General features: G+C 36.2%; 2 protein-coding genes across 2 annotated transcripts in view; one reads left to right on the top strand and one right to left on the bottom strand.

Annotated features, from left to right (window-relative positions):
- The window catches only part of LOC116864424, a 26,988-nt gene extending 22,158 nt beyond the window's left edge, over nt 1–4,830 (bottom strand). The window contains exons 1-2 of the mRNA XM_032851988.1: nt 4,791–4,830; nt 3,840–4,651 (exon numbers count right to left, since the gene is read on the bottom strand). Coding sequence (XP_032707879.1) covers nt 3,840–4,651; nt 4,791–4,830 — 852 coding nt within the window. The remainder of the gene's footprint in view (nt 1–3,839; nt 4,652–4,790) is intronic.
- On the top strand, nt 4,044–22,788 carry UBLCP1 (ubiquitin like domain containing CTD phosphatase 1). The gene is made up of 11 exons (XM_032851688.1): nt 4,044–4,148; nt 7,117–7,314; nt 8,196–8,287; nt 8,688–8,773; nt 8,857–8,972; nt 9,750–9,848; nt 12,459–12,496; nt 13,005–13,103; nt 16,075–16,191; nt 20,007–20,134; nt 21,668–22,788. The coding sequence occupies exons 2-11, from the start codon at nt 7,161–7,163 to the stop codon at nt 21,693–21,695; spliced, it is 957 nt and encodes a 318-aa protein (XP_032707579.1). The 5' UTR covers nt 4,044–4,148; nt 7,117–7,160; the 3' UTR covers nt 21,696–22,788.
- Nucleotides 22,789–24,110: the final 1,322 nt, after the last annotated feature.

Here is a 24,110-nt window from a genome sequence, read left to right on the forward strand (position 1 = left end):
AAAATAATCTTCTGAAATAAATATGGAATTACAGATTGTGTCAAGTTTAGACAAATGTAAACAATGTTTTGAAATGTCCAACTGTGAAAGGAAAGATATCTTGACGGCAAGATACCATCACATGCTTATCATTGATGGAAATGAACCAGTAGAGAGAAAGATTAAAAATACAGGTGCCAGAAAGGATACTAGATTTAAAGCAGGCTGACAAGTAAGGAGCCAGAGCACAAGTATAAGGGCTGGCTTCAGGTAGAAGGAAATTGCCATATAAAAACAGAAGCAAAATAAGCAAAGACAGGTGCAGGATGTAACTTAGTTCATAGATTCAGAGTCTGAAGTTAAGGCAATTCCTCTTTGAGATCTTCTATTTTCTTTCTCTCTCTCTCTCTCTCTCTCTTTTTTTTTTTTTTTTTTTGAGCGGGGAGGGGAAGAGGGAGAAGGAGAGAACCTCAAGCAGACTCCCTGCTGAGTGCAGAGTTTGACATGGGGCTCAATCCCATGACCCTGAGATCATGACCCAAACCGAAATCAAGAGTCAGATATTTAACTGACTGAGCCACCCAGGTGCCCAGAGACCTTCTATTTTCTTATCAAAAATATAAGACAAGGTCATCTGCCAAGAACAAGGATGTAAACTGAAAGATCTGAGGTTTAAAGAGAGTTGTGGTTTTAAGTTGTCATTTGGGAAAGCAAGCTAAATAGAGAAAGATAGTAAACTTGCCAGGCTGAATTAAGAGCCTGTAGAGCGTGCCCTACGGGGCAGATTCTAATCATTTTCAACACACTGACTGCAGTCAGAGAAAAGGCAAGGGAACAGGTTTCAGGAGAAACAAAGTGCTATAGTAACTAAATAAGAAAGGAAGGAAGGAAGGAAGAAAAAGAAAAAAGAGAGAGAGAGAAGAAAGGGAAGGAGGAAGGAAGGATAGTTTTTTAATAGGGAGGAGAGTGAAAATAGCCTGAGAAAAGGGTAAGGAAGTAAATGGGTTAGGGGAACGTGGGGATAAAAGTAAGGTGGTGGAGGATTTCTGGCTTGGGTGCAGGAAAAGTCCTTTAGCCTTCTAATCCAAACATGATCAAAGTGATGTCAGCAGTTTATCATCTGGTTTTATGAAATCAGTTCCATATTTCCTCTAGTCTCTTAGACCTAACAACTTACTGAAACCTAGGGAAGAATTCCTAGGCATCTTTAGTTGCTGCAAAGAATTACGAGTGTGGCACAAGTATATTACTCTCCACACATTAGAAGGAAAGATCTACTGAGCAACAGGAGGCAGAAATTTAATTATTCTCTTCCTAATGACACTCGTGAGTTGCTCTGAGCACCTTTTTTTAAAGTTCATTTTGTATTTTTTACTAGTTACCAGGAGTCCAGCTCCTTTTTTTTTTTAATTCAACTAGCCAACATATAGTACAGCACTAGTTTCAGATGTAGAGTTCAGTAATTCATCAGTTGCATATAACACCCTGTGCTCATCACATCACATGCCCTCCTTAATGCCCATCACCCAATTACCCAACGCCCCTACCCACCTCCACTCCAGCAGCCCTCAGTTTGTTTCCTATAGTTAAGTCTCTGTGGTTTGTCTCCCTCTCTGATGACTTCCCATTTTCCCCTCCTTTCCCCTATGATCCTCTGTGCTGTTTCTTATATTCCACATACGAGTGAAACCATGTAATTGTCTTTCTCTGATTGACTTATTTCCCTCAGCATAATACCCTTCAGTTCCATCCACAACAATGTAAATTTTAAGTATTTATCCTTTCTGATGGCTGAATAATATTTCATTTTGTGCATGTGTGTGTGTGTGTGTGTGTGTGTGTGTGTGTGTGTGTATGTAACACATCTTCTTTATCCATTCATCTGTCGATGGACATCTGGATCTTTGCATAGTTTGGCTATTGTGGACATTGCTGCTATAAACATTGGGGTGCACATGCCCCTTTGGATCATTACATTTTATCTTTAGGGTAAATACCTAGTAGTAGAATGGGTGATAGGGTAGCTGTATTTTTAACTTCTTGAGGAACCTCCATACTGTTTTCCACAGTGGCTGTACCAGCTTGCATTCCCACCAACAGTGTAAGAGGACTCCCCTTTCTCCCCATCTGCACCAATATGTTTTCTTTCTTCATAATTTTCCAGCTCCTTTAGTTCTTAAGATAATTTTTTATTTCATGAATGTTTAGATAAGTAGAAATGGACTTGGAAAAACAGAGATAGGGACAAATCATCTGTTAAATGGATGATTTGTCCAAAATAGGCTGCTACCATTAGATATCATTGTTCAACACTTGCAATCATTAAATTATCTACACTTGAGTAACATCAAACTTATCAGATTCTTTGCACAATGGCTATTTTATCATTAAAAAGAATTTTTTATGCATCCTTTTGCTTAGATTTAAAATTTAAATGGTCTTAGTTGACATTTATGATTAACAAAAACAAGGTTCTCTAGTAACATTAAAAAATATAATGTGGCCAAGCAGCTGGTTAGCACATGAACAAGGAACAGACTGGGTTGAAAGAAAACTACAATTCATTCTGGAGTTCAGCCCCTTGTTTTTTGACAATCTCTTTGACTGGACTGTTAATGTGTGATTTTTCTACAAATTCTTTTAATTTGGGGTTTTTCTTTTTTTTTTTTTTTTGTGAGAGAGTGTGTGTGTGTGTGTGTGTGTGTCTGTATGTGTGTGGGTTACTTGGGAGCCAGGGTGGAGGAGGAGAGGAAGGATAGAATCTTAAGCATGCTCCAAGACCAGCATAGAGCCAAGAGGGTTGGGTGGGGTGGGGGGCTCTATCTCACCACCCTGAGATCATGACCTAAACTGAAATCAAGATTGGGATGCTTAATCAACTGAACCACCCAGGCATTAGCCCCTCCCCCCTTTTAAGGAGAAGGTGCTTTTTTTTCACTGAAGATGTTTCAATTTAAAAAATGAGCAGCTTCTCATGCACTACTCATGCAATAAAAGTTACCAAAAGACAGAGGTAAGGAGAACATAAAATAGTGTTTGTCTTAACTAAAAAACTGTTAAGACACAAAACTTGGCTCTTTGCTTCCTTTCCATCACAGCCAAAAGGGAAACATGAATCAGTTACATCACTGTCAGGAGAAGGAAAAATATACATAACTCAAAGACTGGTGCATATCTGAAGCCAATACTATGTTCGCATTTTCCCTTCCTTTTCAAAATCTAAGTCTTGTCTGGTGCCATACAGAGCAATCTAGCTGCAATGATTTTTTTCTTCTTCTGCCTAAAGGCAAAGTGATACACGTTGAAAGCTCGCTGTACGAATCAGATAGGGACCGCTCGGAATTTCCACTAAAGTCTACAATTCTTTCGTCAGGATTTGTAATTGGCTTCCTCAAATTCAGAGGTGGGGCGGGGATGGACGAGTGGAGATAAAATTCGATACAATACTTTAGTGATCTCGAAGGCAGCTGCCATACTGAGATTTGCGTCTTTGGTTTTCTGAGCCCCTTCCCTTTCCTGCAGGTCCTCAGTTTACCGTTGCTTTGGGTAAAATGGGTAGAAGTTTAAGCTCCTAAAATTACTAATGTTGGAGGCCCCTGATGCCGGCGCGCGAGGGCGGGGGGGGCGGGTGGCGGTGGTGTGTGTGTGTGTGTGTGTGTGTGTGTGTGTGTGTGAAGTCTTCAGTCTTAAAATTCACCTTTCAGCCCTCATCCGGAACAGGACAAAGCCACACGAGTCCTACGAAGGTCTCAGCACACCTGAGAAGCCAGGGTAACGCCACCGACACACCTCCGACTTCGGCGAAACAATACCAGAGACGTCATACACCTGAAGCACCCGCCCAGCTCGGCCCCCCTTACCGGGCGCATGCGCAAAACAGGGGAGGTCCGGCAGCCGGCCGGGGCCCTAGCTATCTGCACAGTGGTTAAAGTCTCGGAAAGGCCCGGCTGCCTCGCCCGGTGAGGGGATCCCTGGCAGCGGCTATCTAGGATTGCCCCCTCCAAAGACCAACGCGGGAAAGAGCCGCGCGGTCTCCAGCGCGTTTCCGTTTCCAACCTGAACTTCCGGTTCGTTAGCCGGTTCCGGGCCCCGTTTTTCACTTCCGGTCGCCCTCGGTTCCGCTGCAGCCGGTTCCTGCGTCCACTGCTGCCGGTTCCGCTGCGCTCCAGGTGAGGGGACGCAGGACACCCCGGGGCGCTGCCCATGGAGAGGCCGTTGGGGCCGGGGGACCGCAGCGCAGTACCGCTGTTCGCGCGACGCGGCCACCACTGCGGCGGGCCGCGGCGGGCTGGAGGCTGCTCCTGGGCGCCCTGGGCCGCGTCCGACCCAGTCTGCGGCCCAGGCCTCCCACCCCGGCCAGCTCGTCGCAGGGGCCTCCGCCCGCCCATCCGGCCTTCTCGCTTCTGTCGTGGGCTTCTCGATCCCCAGTGGGTTTTGCGTCCCCTAACTTCATTCCTCCCTCCTCTGGGGTTTAGTGCATCCGTCGTCCTCACCCTCCCTGTTGAAGGCATCCGGCCTCGGGGGTTTTGAGCCTCTCCCATGCTTGTATGCTGTCCGAGACCATTCACTTCCCATAGCTGTCGTCTCTGCGCTGCCTCGCGGTTGGCTGCTGGTGTGCTGTAGGCTTGTTGGAAAGTTAACCTCTCAGTTCCCCAGCTGTTAACTTTTAATGCTGTTAGTTTCAAATTTTCGCCTTTGCTGTACGTTTAAGTCGTGTGGTCTGGGACAAGTTGTTTTCTTTCTCAGTTTTCTAATATGTCTAATGCGGACAGCAGTCATGAGATGAGGATTGCGAAAACCAAGTGAGATACGTTGTTTAGCCTGTTGTCGGTATTCCGTCACTGCCACCATTCGTCTTTAGAGTTTGCGAAGTGCTGTCACGGGTGTTACCTCACGCGTTAACCACTCTTCTTGTTAAGTAAATATCAATCGCCTCATTTCGAGGTAGGGGTTTTGGAATGGACTAGGCAAGTCAGTACAGTATGGCAGACAGAAGAACTAATCTAAGCAGCTGCTCTTGACTCGAGGTTCACCGTAAAGATGAGATCCTTACTTGTGTGGGTTTAATTGCCAGCCACTCCCACCCCCCAATCAGTTTTCGGTTTATAAATCTGATAGGGTCTAGAATGATACAAAATATTCGAATTGTGTGAGAAAGAAGGTTAAATGTAAAAACATAAAAGGACTCAGGGATTTGCTGTGTATGTTTTGTTGTGAATGATCTGAAATGAGGTTCAAAAGCAGTTCTAAGAACTCTGCATTTAAAATTTTGGTGGGGTTTGTTTTTTTATGCTTGGTCCTGTAGGGCAGTTGCCAACTTGGAATTCCCACTAGCGGTGTAGGTGTACAATGTATAACATTTGTATACTACTTTACTAAGCATGCAGAGCCCACGCCATCTGGCATATTTTCTTTTTTTGCTGAGAAAATTGAAGTCTAGAGCACTGGCTCTCAAACTTTTAGTATGTCTCGAGATGTGGGTGAGGGGGAGGCTGGGGCAGGGATTGTTAAAACACAAATTGCTAGGTCCTTTCTCTCCAACCCCAACTGTAATTTTAACAAGTTACTGTGTAGGGTCATGCTGTTGATTGATCTGAGGCCACACTTTAAGAATACTGGTCTAGAGGTGAAATGACTTGTCCAGGCTCATCTGGAGCTCAAGTGATCTCCAAACTCCACGCCCCCCCCCACCCCATAAACTGTGTAAGTGCTGTTTGCACTCTCAGTTCTTACAGATTTTCATTTTTATTTCCACTTTCACAGAGAAGTAATATTTAAACCATATTTTAGTTTGGCTCAAAAGGCTTTTTTAGCTCATTTGTTAGGGAAAGTTATCTCTAACAGAATACATTGCCCTAAATTAACTCTTTATGTAAATTTCAGTAGAGCAGATAAAACATAACAGCATAAGTATAAGTGATTTTTCTGGTGTTCTCTTCCAGTGGACATGTTGAAGACGTCTTAAGTTTCTAAGTTACTTTTGCATATTATGATTCACAATTTGCCTTCCTGCAGCTGGTCATAATCCAAGGAGAGTGCAATCAAATATTTCATTGAACAAGCAATAACATTTGGAAATGGAGATTAGGAAATTCAGTTCCCTGAACTGGAGGTGGGGGGATGGATTTAGGAAAATTGATAGAAAGTTTCAAGGAAGAAGAGACCTACATGCTATTGTTGATGAGTATAACACCCAGTACTTGACCTATCTGTGCTTGTATCTGTGCCTGTGGGTTTTGCATTTACTGATCTTTGACACCTTGCCTCCTGTAGGTCCCAATTTAAGAGAAGCAGTTGTGATGTAGGGGAAGAAACATGAGATTTAGTCAGAAGACCTGTTCTGTTACCAGCTCTGTGCCCATGAGCAGATTACTTAACCTCTCTGAAGTCCCATTTCCTTAATTATAAATGAGGGACAATTCTTATCAACCTTGTTAAATGACATTGCATTAAAACTGTCCAGTTTGTTAAATATGAAACACGCAATGGCTGTACTTTTCATTTAGCACAGTGCCTGGAACACTTCTGCTCAAGTTGTTAAGAAAATGTATCTGGCCAGTACTTATTTATGTAGTGCTTACTATGTGCCAGGTCTGTGTGACTTATAAATATTAGCTAATTTAATTCTCGTAAGAACTCCAAAGTAGATAGTATTCTTATCTTTAGTGTACAGTTAAGGAAACCTAGACGACTTCCCAAAGTCAAATACCTAATAAGTGGGGTAGATGGGATCTGAACCTAGGTACTCTGGCTCTAGAGTTTTAACAACTCACTGTGCCACTTCTCAAGTGTTAAATGAGTATGAAAGTTCCATCATAGCATAAACCTGGTCAAACAGAGAGGGAGGGATAGGTAGGTGATCATTGCAGCTTAACAGTCGAACAGGGAGAATTGTACAGATCTTCAGAAGTAGTAACTTTAAGCCAAAAATTGGGAGGGTAGAGTAATTTTAACTTTGAGCCCTAAGTACTTCTGGTGTTCTGGTAGCATTTCTGTAAGGAGAAAATATTATTTTTCCACCATCAAATTGTAAAGTGGGACTCAAACTGCATTGCTCCTAAAACTTAGTTACAAGTTTGGCTACAGCTTTGCTATATCTATTTTAACTTAATTACTTCTGTGTCCCTTTCTTTTTAGGTGTCTTTTTCTTAGTGAAAGCTGCTTGATCATATGTTTCAAGGATGGCCCTCCCTATCATCGTAAAATGGGGTGGACAGGAATATTCAGTGACCACACTTTCAGAAGATGATACCGTGCTAGATCTCAAACAGTTTCTGAAGACCCTTACAGGAGTGCTACCAGAACGCCAAAAGTTACTTGGACTTAAAGTTAAAGGTAATTCTCTCCTCACTTTTTAAACTTTTTGCATTGATATATTTATGAATTTTTATGTTAGTTATTTTTTCTCTTTATTAAGTTTTCCCCTTGGAGATTTCTTTGTTAGGGATATTCCTAAAATTATTTTATGATAAAAGTAAGAATATTAAAAATTACTTGAAAATACCACCACTATTAAGATTACTTTTGATTCCTGTGACAGTTGGTGTTTGCTGGTTAAATCTTTGGCCCTAGAAGTCTCAGGTAAAACAGTGTAATTTCTGACATCGGTGTTCTAGCACAGATTTTTCATTACAGCTTAGTTCTTGTACTCTCCCTAAATTATCTTTTTTGCTTCAAAAGTAATGATGATTTAAAATGATGATTTAAAAATTATAAGTAGTGTTCATATCCAGTCTGAAAGGGACTTTCATGGTGTTTGTGTTTGTCATATCACTGAAAGGTGAACCTTGGATAGCAATAAATTCTAGTTTTATCTTGTGCTCAGTGTTCAAGACTTTCTGGAGAACATCTTCATCTTGAAAAACAAAATAAAACATGAATTTATTTTGTTTAGCTGGTTGAATAAAGGTGTTCCTCTGAGATGGAGTTGGGGAAAAAACAAATCTTGTATTAGTTGCTACTTTTTAGTGTGTTAGGCATCGCTAATTCAGAATTTAGTGAAACTAAATTTTTCATTTGTCTCAGCAAATTGCTGATGAAACATATTTGACTTTGTTGCATCACAGTATAAATTAAGTTTGTTAATTTAAGGAAAAAAAAAAAAAAACTGCTGTGAAATCTGTACCAAAACTTTTAATGTCAGGGTTTTGTATAATGGGATAGTGAAACTAGCACCTGAACTTTAGTGAGAAAACAGTCATTTGCTTGTATTGTAGGCAAACCTGCAGAAAATGATGTTAAGCTTGGAGCTCTCAAACTGAAACCAAATACTAAAATCATGATGATGGGAACTCGTGAGGAGAGCTTGGTAAATGTTTACTTTTGTTACCATTTGTCCCTTTGAAGATATGATTTATATTACATTGTTGTATCATGGTTTTAATTGTGGTAAAATTGTCAGTTTGGCAATTAGTGAAAAATAAAAACTTCAGTGTATGTGGTATTAACTCAGTGGAAAACAAATACTAGGGAACTTGTTAGTATATAGTTAGCCATAAGCATAGTAGTAGTGCAAATGGTCAAATTTAACATGGTAAATCTGCCCAGTAAATGTGTATAGTGCATTACAAAATACGAAATTTTCTCATAGTGTGTGTTTGAAAGATTCTTGAACTCAGACTGTATCTTTTATTTGCTTTTTATGTTGTGCATGTATTTGTTATGTTGAAGACAGTCTAGTAAAACGAAACTATTTTTCATCTTAATAGGAAGATGTCTTAGGTCCACCTCCTGACAATGATGATGTTGTAAACGACTTTGATATTGAAGATGAAGTAGTTGAAGTAGAAAATAGGTAAGTGCTTTATACTATAAAAGGAAATGGGTTGTAATGTGATAAAAAAGTGAATGTTTAACCTGATTTTATTTTTCCATTAGGGAAGAAAACCTACTGAAAATTTCTCGCAGAGTAAAAGAGTATAAAGTGGAAATTTTGAATCCTCCCAGGGAAGGAAAAAAGCTTTTGGTACTAGATGTTGATTATACGTTATTTGGTAAGTCAGCTAAAATTGTGCTTCATCCTCTGTTACCCATAACAATTCTCTTTTTTCCTTTTGTTTGTTTTTTTCCTTCCAATATAAAATATCTTACATTTTATATTAACACGTTATTATAAAAAGTGTATCATTCATTGTAGAAGATCCTGAAGTCATCTGTAATCCCAAACCCCCAAAATAACTATTCTTATATTTTGAAGTGTATCTTCTAGGTGTGTTTGTATGTATATCCTTTTTACTTTTGCTTAATGATATTTTGAGTATCTCAGTCATTTAATATTCCTCATTATGAATTAACGTTACATATTTTTTGGTCACCACTACTCTAGTTTATGAATGTATCTTAATTTAGCCACATCATTCTCTGTTGATTAACATTTAAATTTTTTGAGGATTATTTAAAAATCATTGTTTATATTTTTCCCCTAGTTTTTCTTTTAATTATGTTCAGATCCTTTAAGATTTTTGTTTTTCATGTCACAAAATAACGTCTATATTTTATAGACCATATGAAAACTAAATTTGCAGTTTACTATATAAGCCTGAATTCTGGGTATTGCTCTTTCCAAAATAAATAAAATTGATTAATTAAAATTGAATCACAGTGATTTTAAATTGTATGTTTTCAAAAATGTCTGTTTGTCAACCAATACAATTCAGTCTCAGGTAGTTTGCATTTGAATGTTTATATTACATTTCATAATTTTCATATATCAGGTACTTGTCCAGGATAACAAACTAGTAATCAATCATCTATGACTGGTTTTCTTTTAGACCATAGGTCTTGTGCAGAGACTGGAGTAGAATTAATGCGGCCATATCTTCACGAGTTCCTAACATCTGCATATGAGGATTATGACATTGTTATTTGGTGTAAGCTATAGTTTTTGTTTAGATTTCCATGCAAATAAACTTGTTCTATAAATTATTCTGCTTTGTAAAATATGACTTAAAATGACTTGTGGTTAAATATGATAAATTTTTCATTTGTCTCAGCAAATTGCTGATGAAACATATTTGACTTTGTTGCATCACAGTATAAACTTATACATGTATTTGCCAGTACCACTGAAGTAGATTAATATGGGGAAAGAGTAGATTGTGGTGTCAGAATAAAAATGATCTTATTTTCATAAACCCCACCTTGATTAGGACCTTTTCTTTTTTATCTTTACTGTAGAATCTTTGATGCTTCAGGATTTTGTTGCTTTATCCTTTCTTTATTACTCTAGTTTCAAAACACTTGGAGAAAGATGTATAAAAAAAATCACAGTGATGTTCTTCAGAAATAAAGGAATATGAATTAACTTAAGGAAAATTAAATGGACTAAAGCAGTATTACTCAAATTGTGGTCTGTGGACCATTCCAGGAACTTACAGGTCTGTGATAAGATCATGAGCTTGCTCCAGAAACTAAATTTACTACATTGCTGAGCACACTGTTTAGTTTAGTGGACATTTTGTTGTGGCAAGAGTTTATTGAGAAGGGAAACAGTGCATTAATTTATATCTTCCCTACCACAGAGATTTAAAGTTGCTTCTTGGCAAACCAAAAGCAGAAAAGAGCTATCCTGATTGTGAATTAAATAAAATCTCATCATGAAAAATGCTACATTTAATTGTAGTAGGTTTTAGATGAGTGACCACAAAGATAATACTTCAGTCTTTAAATTTCCTTTGTACTTTTCCTTTAATCAGAGTATCTCCATTGTTCAGTATGAATATGAGTTCACAGCCATTTAGATTAAATACCGGTTTTCTGGTTTTTAATTTAAGGGAGGAAAGCTTCTTGGGAACAAATTTTTCTTCAGCTGATACCTGAGATAACATTTGAGAAAAAAGTTTTCTTCTAAATATTACTAAAGTAGACTTAGAAATTAGGAAATTTTTTACAATCTTATATTTAAAATAAGTTATTTGTGTAAATTATGATATCTTATGGTAGTATGTTGAAAAGGGGCACTTCACTTTGGAGCTAAATACATTTTAATAATTTTAAAGTTTTAATTCTGACTTTGAGTTTTAATTCTGACTTTGTCCTTACTTTGCGGTACTGGACAGGTCAGTTATTATCTCTGAGCCGTAAGTTCCTCATTAGAAATGAAGATAAGTAAACTTGCATTACAGGGTAGTTTTAAAAATAAGTGTCAGTATAGCAACTAGTACTATGTCTGATATATAATAATTACTTAATTGGAAACCCTTTTAGTTAGCTATGAATATTTTTGTTTTTCATCTGGAAATTGTAGACCTAAAATAGTGAATTTAAAAAATTGTTTTTCGCTCATGACTGTTGTCATCGTAGATATATTAGTCTCTAAAATTTTATTTATTTATTTATTATTTATTTATTTGGTCTCTAAAATTTTAGTTCAACTGACCAGTTTCATGTGTAATATGATTTTTTCAGTTTGTGTTTGTGTGCTAAAGATTCTTATTTTTAGAACTCAGGTACCTCTCTCGTCTTTAAAAAAATAGGTACACACATACACATGCTGTAAACATTTTAACTCCTTTTCCCTTTTTAAACATTTTACTTGGTAATAGCTATGTAGTTTAGTCCAGTAACTTGGGACCGGAAGGGTATATTAAACTGAAGGTTGAATTTTAATATCAGTGATCTCAAAACTCAGTGGTGTCTGACAGTGAGCAGATATGTATGTAGCAGAATTTATTAATTTAGTTATCTCATTCTCATTGTTAAAAGCTCCTAGACTCAGTAAGTTTCCTGAGCCTGGCAAAATGTTGATTTTTTACTGGACCTAGTGATTTTTTTTTCTTTTTTTTTTAGATTTTACCTATTTATTTGACAGAGAGAGAGAGATCACAAGTAGGCAGAGAGGCAGGCAGATAGAGAGGGGGAAGCAGGCTCCCTGCTGAGCAGAGAGCCTGATGCAGGGCTCCATCCCAGGATCCTGGGATCATGACCCGAGCCGAAGGCAGAAGCTTTAACCCACTGAGCCACCCAGGTGCCCCTGGACCTAGTGATCTTTAACATCAACTTTTGGCACATAACATTAACCTGCTTATATTGATATATATGCCAGTGCATTGTGTGGCCGTGGCAACGTGGAAGTAAATTGAAGATCCAGGCACCCTATATATGTGTATTGGTAGAGAATACTGTCAGGGCTGTTTTTAAACAGGAATTTAGGTCTTGATTTAAAAATTTCCTAGATTCAAAATTCATTTGAACATTGGTTACCTGTATCTTTTAGATGAAAGTTAACATTTATTCTGCATTAGTTCACTAAAAGTAAGTTTATAAAGACTTAAAATTACCATAAATATATTAGGAATTATATATAAATATATTTTATCCTAAATAAAGTTTAATTATATCCTAAATATATTAGGAATTATTATTTGTGATGCATTTAAACTTTTAATCTTGCTTAGAAAACTTATTTATACAGAAGAAAAAGTTTTTAAACGAAATTCAAGCTTTTCATTTGTATCGTATTATCATTCTTCATATTTTAGCCGCAACAAATATGAAGTGGATTGAAGCTAAAATGAAAGTAAGTGTTAGACAATCCATTTAAGAATGTTTTGGAATTGCATATGTCTTTTTTGAAGTTTCAAGTTGAATTAATCTCATTCTCATTGGAGGGCATTTAATAGATAAACAATTGCCATTATCAGGAGTAGAGGTGTGTTTAAAGTCTGATTAATGGTGGAATGTATTGTGTAATTAAGTCTTTTTCAAGAAAAAGTACAGCAGAGCTCCATTCCTTTTTACCCCCATTTGACAATAATGCCTTTTTTCCCCCTTCTTTTGCTTTGGTGTGTAATGAAGAAGTGATGTTCTTCTGAAATATATAATGGGATGTAATCTATTTCTAGTTTATTTTCTTTGGACTATGATTTGTTGGCTTAAACAAAACTAAAAAACTTAGTAGTTGTTGAGCAAGGTTTGGTGGCCAGTTGGGTAGGAAGTTGGCATTATGGGAAATTATAGCTGGAATATTCAGAAAACCTGGAATTTTTCATATTATATTTTAACCACATGGATATTTGGATTTATAGGAGCTGGGAGTGAGCACAAATGCAAATTATAAGATTACCTTCATGTTGGACAGTGCTGCTATGATAACAGTGCATACTCCAAGGAGAGGATTAATAGATGTAAGAAATCATTTTACTTCTGTTTAAAGACTTGTTTATCTTCTAGTATACTTTTTGTATTTATGTTGATGCAATTAAGTACAGATAAAGTTGAGAAGTACATCTGGATACTAGTAAAGTATCCGTTAACTATCAGTGGATAGTAAAGTATCAGTTGAGTTGGATATGGGAAGATGTATGTAAGATTAATAGATTAGAATATTAATGATAGAATTAAGGATCTTGAGCAAGACTGTCAAGAATGATCATGGATAATTGTCCCTTGATGATGGGAGCATAGTGTTGCTCAAAACAGAATAGGCGAGAAAAAATACTGAAATACCATCAAGGAAGATACTAGAAGCAAACCAAAACATACTCACCCTGCCCTATATAAAACTGATAAGTAAAAGCAGAAAGCATGTAATTTGGTGTGATGTATGTGTAACCCTGGAGAAGAGCAACAATAACCATCAGAGAAAAGGGTTGAGCTAAAAAGATGAGGGTTCTTTACTTTGTTTACTCATCAAGTAACCAGTCCTGTTATTGAGTTCTTACTCGAAGGTGTTGTAATAGTCACTGTTTTTTGGGGGAATGTTAAATGTAGTCGTGTTTATAATAGTGAAAAATTAGAAAAATAAAAATAAATCTGGTGGTCGCCGAAGAGCAGATAGGTGAGGGGATGGATGAAAAAGATGAAGGGTATGAAGAAAGACAAATTTCCAGTTATGAAATAATGGAGATAAAAGTACAGAATAAGGTATGTATGTAGTCAATAATGTGATAACGTTGTATGGTGACAGATGGTGACTATACTTACCATGGTGAGCACTGAGTAAGGTATAGAATTGTCCAGTCACTATGTTGTACACTTGAAACTGATATAACACTGTATGATAATTATACTTAAAGAAAAAAATGAACAAGTCCTCAATATCTAATAGTAGGGAATTGGATATAAAAATTTTTGTTCATCCATAAAATGGAATGAAGCCATTTGATGTAACAGAATATTTAGTGATTACAATTTTTTCATGATTCTTCATAAAGAAGTACTTAGCAATATTTGCAGACTGTTAGAAATTGTTGTGTTTTGTAAAGATTTTATTTATTTGACAGAGAGAGAGAGACAGCGAAAGAGGGCACACAATCAGGGGTAGTGGGAGAGGGAGAAGCAGGCTTCCCGTTGAGCAAGTAATCCAATGCGGGGCTCTGTTGCAGGATCCTGGGATCATGACCTGAGCCGAAGGCACACTTACTGACACCCAGGTGCCCCTAGAAGTAGTTTTTAACCCTTATTCCATTCAGGTTTCCCCTTAACAAAAGATCTATGAATTCTAAGCTATTAATGTTTATAAAAAAGAGTGGAGGAGGGGCACCTGGATGGCTCAGTCAGTTAAACTTGGACTCTTGGTTTTGGCTCAGGTCATGATCTCAGGGTTCTGGGCTCCAGCCCCACAAGGGGTGTGGTAGGCATGGAGTTTGCTTGAGATTCTCTCTCTTCCTCTCCCTCTACCCATTTCCCTGCTCCTGCACTCTCCCTATCTCTCTCTAAAATAAATAAAATCTTTAAAAGAAAGAAAAGACCAGAGGTAAATAAATCCTTGGTAATGACTGGATTATAGGTAATTAAAAATTTTCCTGTGTGCTTTTCTGTGTTTTCAGTTTTTTGTTTTGTTTTAACAGTCAGCAGTATTATTTCTTTAATTGAGAACAAAGTAGTCCACATTTTAGGGAACAAATGGCACTTGACATAATTAGAAAATGACAGCACTATTTAAGAGGATGTAGGATTTTAACCCTGGGTGTCATAAACTAAAGTTCTTGTCCTATTTCTTGAAGCTTTTGTTAGCTAAGAAAATGAAGACTCTGGTTTACTGTGTCAGTTCCATATTTATCTTGAAGTATTTGGGGGGTTTGTTTCAGTAGTAAACAAAGAGTAAAAACTAAGGCAAATAAAAATATTTTAGAGTAATAAAATAATTTTAAAAAACATTTTTTGCAGTAGCTAGGACACTAAGAAAAAAGTGTCTATATTAAAATAAGTTCTAGAAAGAAAAAGAGAAACGTTTTTAAATGACAACCTTTTAACCATTTATTTACTACCATTTAGTCTCCTATAATTACTGTTCTCATATAACTTCATATTACCATAAAAGAGACTCTTCTCTTCAGCAAAAAATACTTTCTAAAAATTAATTTATTAAAAAAAATTTTCTGATTGTGTAAAATAAACTCATATGATTCAAAAATAAAAATAAAGTATGTAATGAAAAGTCTTCCTCCCCCTGGTCCTAGCCACTTAGTCTTCTCTTCCTACTGTTCTTGAGTGGTCTTACAGAGACTTTATGCAAGTACCAACAGGTAAGAATATGTAAGGAGTTATCTTTTTGAAGGCTCATTTTAACAACTCAGAAATAAAAGTAATAATTTGCAAATTATAGTGCTTTTGAAGTTAACCAGTTGCCCTGTGGAAATTGTGCACCTGTGCCACTGAATTTAAGACAGTCGGTTTTCCTCTACAAAATAATTAAGTTCTGTATTAATAGAAACGGGCACATTGTTTGTTATTAAAGGTTTTCTAGTTTTGAAAACACACCCCCATGTGACACTCAAGCTCTGAGGGGCATGTATTAGCCTAGGAAGTCATGTGACTGCTCAGCAGACAATTAAACAAGTACTTTAAATTCTTATATTTTAAATAATTACTCCTCCTTTGACCCCAAATCTTCATGTTAAAATTATGGGAAGTCTCGTAGTGGGTTTAGTTAGGTAGACGTGAGCGGACCTTTCAGAAGTTAACATTATAAGATGCATTGTGCTTTCCAGTGTGTTGCGTCTCAGCTGTGGTCTGTTCACACAGCGAGTGGTCAGTGTCCCATGGGAGGAAGGGAGTGCTCTGAGGTAGTTTGGGCATTTTGAAGCATATCTGCTTTTAAGAAAGGATGAATTATTGATAAAATTTGAGTTAAATCTAAACTTTTGTTCTAAGGTAAAGCCTCTTGGTGTTATATGGGGGAAGTTTTCGGAGTTTTACAGCAAAAAAAACACCATAATGTTTGATGACATAGGAAGAAATTTTCTAATGAACCCACAGAATGGACTAAAGGTAAGACATAATTTTGCTTGCTATGCCTATGTAATCTGGAGTTTATACTAGAACTTGAGCGCTGTTGAATTTCATAAATTTTCAGAAGTATTATGGTCACAGGCAAGAAAGCTTACATATTTAGAAAATTCATGTACAGTTGAACATTCTCTCTCCCACATTGATACCTTCTTGGTTCGCCAACTCACCCAGGTGTTTTCTGTTTAGTTTCCTCTGTGGAACAATATAGGCTTACTCACATTGACTCTCAGCATCTCAAGTGAAAGCAGCAATTTATTAGGGATACAAATCTTTGGATTTCTGATGTTCTGGTTAGCTGGAAAGCTGGCATAAGGGTTTATTATTTCTTTTTTAAACTGAAACTAAGGTTTTTGAAAATTCATACAGGGCAGTTAGATATCTTAGAGTTATAAAATGCCAGAGCTAGGAATTTCAGTCACTTTGTCTCCCTTCTTAACTTTATATAAACAATCTGAGGATCAGAAAATTTGTAACTTGCCCAAAATCATGTATGTAACTGGTTAGTGACAGAATCTGAGTTAGAATTTAAGTGACTTGATTCCTAAGGCCAGTGGTGATCTTAGCATGAAGTAACATTTAATCCTGGTAGCATCGTAAAATTGGTAAGATAAACATTTGAAACTTGACATTTCTGGACGTGGTCTTTAGTGTGTGAGGAAAGATTAGAGACAATGCTGATCTTGGTAGTGAATTGCCACCATTATAAAAGCTGCTGACTTGGAAGAAGAGAACTTGAGGTGGATTGGTGATTATGTTGCTCTCTAAAAATGGTTTCTGTTTGAGGCTTTGGGAGAAGTTTACCAGGTGTGAGGTATAGGAATAAATTCTTGAGAAAAGTTTCAATTGCTCGAAACCAAATTCTCTATGAAACTAACGTTTAATACCTGTTCAGGAAAAGAGATGAAGTCATGATCTTCAAGAATGATTTTTGAGGAAAGCTTTATCTTAAAAAAAAAAAAAAATACAGTCATTAGTTTCATATGTGTTTAGAACAAACTTTATTTTCCCAGCCCACATTTAGGCCCTACTTATCTCTGGAGGTAGAGGTGATATAAATGTCTAGTTTTTCATATTACTTTAGAGCAGGATTTTTTTTTTTTTAACTAGGTATTCCATAGAGTCATTGAAGGAATTTCTAAAAATACATGTCTACAATCCCCCCAAATTTTAATTCAGGGGAGGTATTTTTAAACATTCCACTGATAATCTCTCACATGTCTCTTTTTGAAAACCTCTTTTAACAAGGTAGTTATTAATGATTTGCCCACATTGACATAGAAACAGTTTTGAAAATTGAGAACTATTCTGTGTTTTGTTATGGTTTCATAACAAAGTCTCAAAAGAGATTTCACAGAGATCTTAAAGATGACTGCTTATTTTTAGAACAGTAAACTTCTAATGATATAAACTTGCTAATCTTAAAGTTTGACACAGAATATAGAAGGCATTGTGAATTATGAGTACAGTACTGAACTAAAAAAACTTTAGTTTTGGTCGTGGATAAATCAGTACCCTGAAAATTTCATTTTTATTTATATAAGGAAATGATGACATAAGAGAATGCAGATAATCTAGACTATCTTAAGTTCCTAAAAATGTTTCTTTGGTATGAGACTAGAGTGGTCATATATATTCTGCCCTGCTAGTGAGATCGTTTTTAAAGAATGATACAGTAGTAAGTGATTATGGTAGAACAAGTAATGTTAAGTGAATAGTAGACTTTTTTCCACCTAACTAGTTTAACTTTTAAAGTTAAAAAAGAGTCATAGGAATATTTTAGTTTTGCAGTTTAATAGTGCTTACAACCAAATATATAGAAAGTAAAAGTAACTTAGCAGGGCCTTGGTAAACTAGGGATCACATTGTACATTGTATCTTAATAGTTTAAAAGTTAGCATGTTGTCTTCACAGTTTTTATTTGAATGAAGGAGTACTCTGAAATATTATAATATTACCCAAGATTATATAGAAACTCGTTTCACAAGTCATGATATCATGCCTCTTTACTTCCAGCCCCAGGACTTGAGCAGGGTCTGATTCTTCAAGAGGCCCTTCTCTTGATCTCCCACATTCATTGCTGCTGCTGTGAAACAGCACGGCCCACTCTCCCTGTTTGGAAGCAGGATCTCCTACAAGTGCTTGCTTCTGCACAGACTCACTCTGGTGCCCTTAAAATTATGGGAGCCTGGCTGACTGACAGCTGTGGAGGTCCCTGGCACCAAGCTATTCTGATGGGAGTAGAACATGTGGAAGAATAGTGGTGTGTTTTTCCAATAATAGAAAAGTATATAAGAAATACTTAAAACCTTTCCTGTTCTTGATAGGGTATGGACTTCTTTAGGTTCATTGTTCTCAACCAGAGACAGAATTAAATGTCATCTGTTTTTCACTGTTACTGTGTAAAATTAATAACTAATAGGCAGTTTATATTTTCTCTAAATCACAATAAGGATATATTAATACCTTACTAAGTATGATTTATTCAGTCCTTATATGTGTGTTTTAGGAGCATGGTTATAAAAAAATAATTTTTATAAAATGAAAAAATCCAAATATAAATAGAACTGTATAGGAATTATGCAAGGAGCTCCTACCTATGCATCATTCAGCTTAAACAACTTATTAATTCATAGATGATTATGTTTGCTCAGTATGCTACCTACTTCCCTCTCTAATATTTTGAAGCAAATCCCAGAATATCATCTTATCTGAAATTAATTAAAAACTTTTGGAAGGCTATCTTGAGTTTTATAAAGATATTTGAGCTGATATCTGAAAAAGCAAAACTATTTGAACTGTGACATAAAGAAAAGTGCTTAAAATTTATAATTTAAGGGGCACCTGGGTGGCTTAGTGGGTTAAAGCCTCTGCCTTTGGCTCAAGTCGTGATCCCAGAGTCCTGGGATTGAGCCCTGTATCGGTCTCTCTGCTCGGCAGGGAGCCTTCTTGCCCATCTCTCTCTCTGTCTGCCTCTCTGCCTACTTATGATCTCTCTCTGTGTGTCAAATAAATAAATAAAATCTTTAAAAAAAATCTATAATTTAACAAATCATTATGAAGATAATACATGTAATTACCACCTAAGTCAAGGTATTAATATCCCCTACTAATTACAATTCTCTGCTCTACCATCCTGACTTTCATGCTTTTGAAATGAATACTTTTAATCATAAAATATATCAGCCTTTAAAATTTGGAAAATAGACTTCTTTTTATGGGAAAACTCTTGTATAATTAAAAAAATATTTTTATGGAGACTTTAATGATAATGTGATAAAATGTGAGAGGACGTGTTATATAAACGTATGATATATTAGCTATATAAAATTTTATAGAAAAATACTGAAATGAAGATCATTATTGTTAAAATTTATCTCACTCCCCTGTTGGATCACGCTTCTATTTGGGTTAACTTTTTATAAACTGGGTGACATAAATTAAGGTATTTATTTAGAAAGAAGCAGCTGAGTTGATAGAAGAGAAAAAAATCTAGCGGTTTTCTAAAGTAAGAAGCCATGTAGGGCTCAAATGCTAGAATAAAGTTGGTGTTGTCAGGTTCAGACTGCAAAGATAACAATAAGGTACATGAGGTAGAAGGACTCTTAACTGGGCACTGCAAACATTGTACATGGACTCTCAGTTTATTACACTGAGATAGTGCAGAAGTCATTTTTAGTACTGACATCCTTAGTAATATTTTCATCTTGTTAACTGAATTTGAATGAGAGGATAGTGTAGATTTGTGTTAGTTTCCTTATTGCAATGTGAAGTGTTGAATGTTTGTTTTCTAACAGATAAGGCCTTTTATGAAAGCGCACCTAAATCGAGATAAAGACAAAGAACTTTTAAAGTTAACTCAGTACCTCAAGGAGATAGCAAAATTAGATGACTTTTTGGACCTAAATCACAAATACTGGGAAAGGTAAGTGCTAAATGCTTATTCATTTCCTTTTCACAGTAGTGAATGAAAACATTGTCTGGTGACCCTGGTATACACATAATTCTGAACTTTTATTTAAGATGGGTGAATTCTAAAACTATTTTCTAATGCAGTGACTGTTCTCCCAAGTTTGTTTCCCTTTCATCTTAATCTCTACCTTGTTCATAAACCTGCATCTCTTAAGATCTTTAATACTTAGAGGAGAGAAGATTTGAGACTGGTATACATTTGTGTTGCTACTTATAAGTTATTTTGTGACACTGGATAGGTCACTGTTTTATGAATCGTATAGAAAAAAATCCTCTGCCATTAAAAAAATCCTCTGTTCTCATACTATAAAATAAAGTCCCGATAGAACACACTAAAAAGTTTCCTGTTAAAATCACTCTACAGGTAACCTTTCTGTATAGCAGAAAAATTACAAAACTGTAATCCAGTATTGAAACAATTACTTAATGATTTTCCTTTCTAAAGAGAACCACCATAACCATCTTGATGTGTGGTCTTCTAGTCTTTTTTCTAAGCACAAACATATGCACACATTTACATATAGCACGCATATGAACATCAAGATTCTGAAGCAGGGAAAACCTCTGGGGAAGCGGACAGGATTATAGTATACTGCAAGTCAGTTTTTGGAATTTGATTTTTAAAGATCTGCTTGCATTAATGCAGCAACAAAAGAAACTATTCATGAAATAACAACAATTTAGCTTTTTAGATCACTCTGATAGATAGCTTCTTATTAGATGATTCTCATAATCCTATTAGGAAGGTAAGGCAGGCATTTTTATCCTTATCTCCAAATTATTGATGATGTAACAAAGGCATGAAGTTAATAAATGCCACAAAATAAGCAAGTTTTGCACCATTAAAACATGTCCAGGTCTTCTGATTTTAAGACCTCATTCCCCATCCCCCGTACTACTGAGTATAGTAATTTGTAAATGTGAGAAATAGAAATGTAAAAATTTGAATTTAATGCTAGATTCCTATCAAATAATATGAAGGAAAAATTATTTGCTTATTAAATAAACGTCTTTTTATTTTTACACTCTTGATCAGAGTCCTTTAGTGTCTGTTTCCCACAGTCTTCACTGAAGAAAAATAAGATCTTTAAATGAGTTTGAGGTTCTTTTCAGATATTACACTGTTAATGGATCACTTTCACGTTAGGAAGTCAGGCAGTACAAAGGGAGGGGAGCGCAGTTTCCAGAGCCTTGTTTTGAATCTCAGCTCTGCCACTTTCTGGTTGGTTGAACTTGTGCTTGTAAAATAGGAATAAGTTCTAGAAGAAAGCTCTTCACTGAGCTGTTGTGGGGATGAATGAATTAATACCCGTACTTAAAATAGTGGTTGGAACATAAAAACAATCACCAGATATGAGCGATTACTAACCATTATTACTCATCTGGAGAAGTTTTATTATTAAAATGAACCACTGCTTTTGGGAGGAGAGTTAGATTGTATTGTGAATGTATCATGATACCCCTAAGACATCTTTGTTTCTTGCAGGTATCTGTCAAAGAAGCAAGGACAGTAGTTACAAGCTGTACTAGCAGTTATTGAGGATACTTGAGATCACGAACTTCTTGCTTTTATGCTAGAAATCATTATGATAGTGCTGGACACTGCAGTGAATATCAGACTGCTTATACTTGGTCTTCCAGTTTTTTGTAAATTTAATTTTATATTTTTTGAAGATCATAGCAATATGCTAAAAAAATCCTTTTTTCCCCTATATGAATATACTGTTACTCTTAAAAAATATTTTCTCCAGCATTGAGTACTGAGTCCCCACCGCCCTCCACACACACACACACACACACACACACACACACAAGTCGACAAAAATGTATACTCAACAATGTCATTTTGTGGCTTTGAAAACAAGTTATGTCTTGTGTTTTTGTCTCCTTGTGTTATTGTCTGACTAAATCCAAGACCAAATCCATCTTGAAACTACTGCTTTTCCCTTTAAAACCAAAAAAAAAAAATTTTGTGTGTAAGGAATCTAGTTTGGTATGCTTAAAATCACCAAGAATTTTTTATTCTTTTGTCATCAACACAGTTTCTCTTCTTATTGTGCACTATTTACATCTCTAAATTTTGAGCTGTCTCGGCTTGGTCTATATGTGTGTGTGTGTTCTTTGAGTAAAACTGGAAAATGTCAGCCGTGATACAAGTGTGTCTCATAGTATGAGAAATAGAAAACATAAGACTGAAGAATAAAAACTAAGGAACAAAAGTTATCTTTTTGGTGGCTAAGTAGAAGCACTTCTGCCTAAAACCATTGTCATAAAAGCAGTTAAAGGCAATACATTTTTAAGGGGACATCTCACTGGTTCAGCCCTAGAAAGCATGAACAAAGAGTGTTTCTTTTGTTCCACCTATATCTTGTCTGAGTGCAAACACTGTGTCTCAGTGAAAATATTTAGCCATAAGATTAAAAAAATTATTTGCAATGCTTACGCCTGCAGATATGTAATGTGACCACTGTTTTGTCTTGACAGTATTGCTTTAGACAGTTCTTGTATTTGAAAGGAATCTGACCCTTTCAAATCAACTTGGTGTATATTGTTCTAACGGGACTATTTCAGTGGTGTAAATAATAAATACTTTTTTTTTAAAACATTGGCTTTGCTCTCTACTGTCCCAGATACTTCGCCTCTTTGTTGAATCACAAAGTGAAACGAACTTTAGGCTGAAGCAGGGACCTCTTGAAAAAAAACTGAACATGTATGGCTTAAAAGTGTGCCTATCGTTATTCATTCAGAATTGGCTTTAGCAGCTACTTAGATATGTTAAATTACTTAGTTCTAGTAAGTACCATGTTTTCGGGAAGATAAGCTGTTTTCTTTGTGACGAGTTATTATAAAGATACACGGTGCAGAAGAGTTTGAGAACACTTAAATAATTAAAATGATTCAATTAAAAACATATTACTAAATTATGAGGCTGAATTTAAATATTTAAAGATGGAGTAGAATTTTTTGGAACATTCATTGCACTGGGGCATTTTCCGATTATGAAAGGCAGTTTATCATTCCAAGGTAGGCATGGAAAGGGCTTTAATCTTATTGAGAAAACTGAACACTTAGAACTCTTCAGTTCAATAAAGAGCAGAACGTTTTCTAAATGAATATAAAATACAAAGGTGAGCAAGCCTCAGAAAGCAAAGTAGGATTTTTTAAAAAAATCCTCTGCCATTAGGTGGTGCTCAAACCAAAGTTTATTAGCTGATATGCAGTTCTGGGGGAACATTGTCACTTTCTGAGATCACGTGTCAGCTTACTGAGATCACATGTGTTTTCTAATAGAGTATTGGAGTTTTACTTTGTTTTCTGCATCTCATGATTTACTGAGCAGATCAATCAGTCTATCTTTGTGTATGTGGCTCATACCACAGAACCAGGAGATGACTTAATTCAGATTCATAGGCTGATGAAACAGCAAGTTAGTTCTACGATATACTATATATTACGTTCCAAACTTTTAAGCAGTTGGCTCTTAGTAAAGTATATTTAATCTAAAAATTGCAGAACACCATTAAACCTTTGATTCAGAGGGCACTTTGAGATCTAGTAGCTCCTCAAGTCCTTTATGAAAATCAGTTACTTGGACTAATGACACCCATAGGGGTTACTCCATTTTAAAGGCAAAGAATAGATACACGGATCATTACAGTGAGCAACTGAAACGTTCTTAATTCACAAAAAGTGAAATGACTCTCAGTTTTGTGGAAGAGGTGGAGCTGTGTAGAGAGAGGGGGATTGGGAAAGAAGGATATGCAAAAAGAAAAAAAGGAAAACGGAAATTACTTAGGTTATTGCTTGGTTTTAAAATGACACTTGGTTGCCAAGAATAGTAATGAAACACGCCAAATAGTGACTAGATTGGTTGAGGGATTTTCTCATCCCAAGTAATCAACAGAACTCTCAAGGAAGAAATTGTTGCA

This window comes from Lontra canadensis, unplaced genomic scaffold (assembly GCF_010015895.1).
Source record: "Lontra canadensis isolate GAN:19392208 unplaced genomic scaffold, GSC_riverotter_1.0 scaffold5, whole genome shotgun sequence".
Lineage (NCBI taxonomy): Eukaryota > Metazoa > Chordata > Mammalia > Carnivora > Mustelidae > Lontra > Lontra canadensis.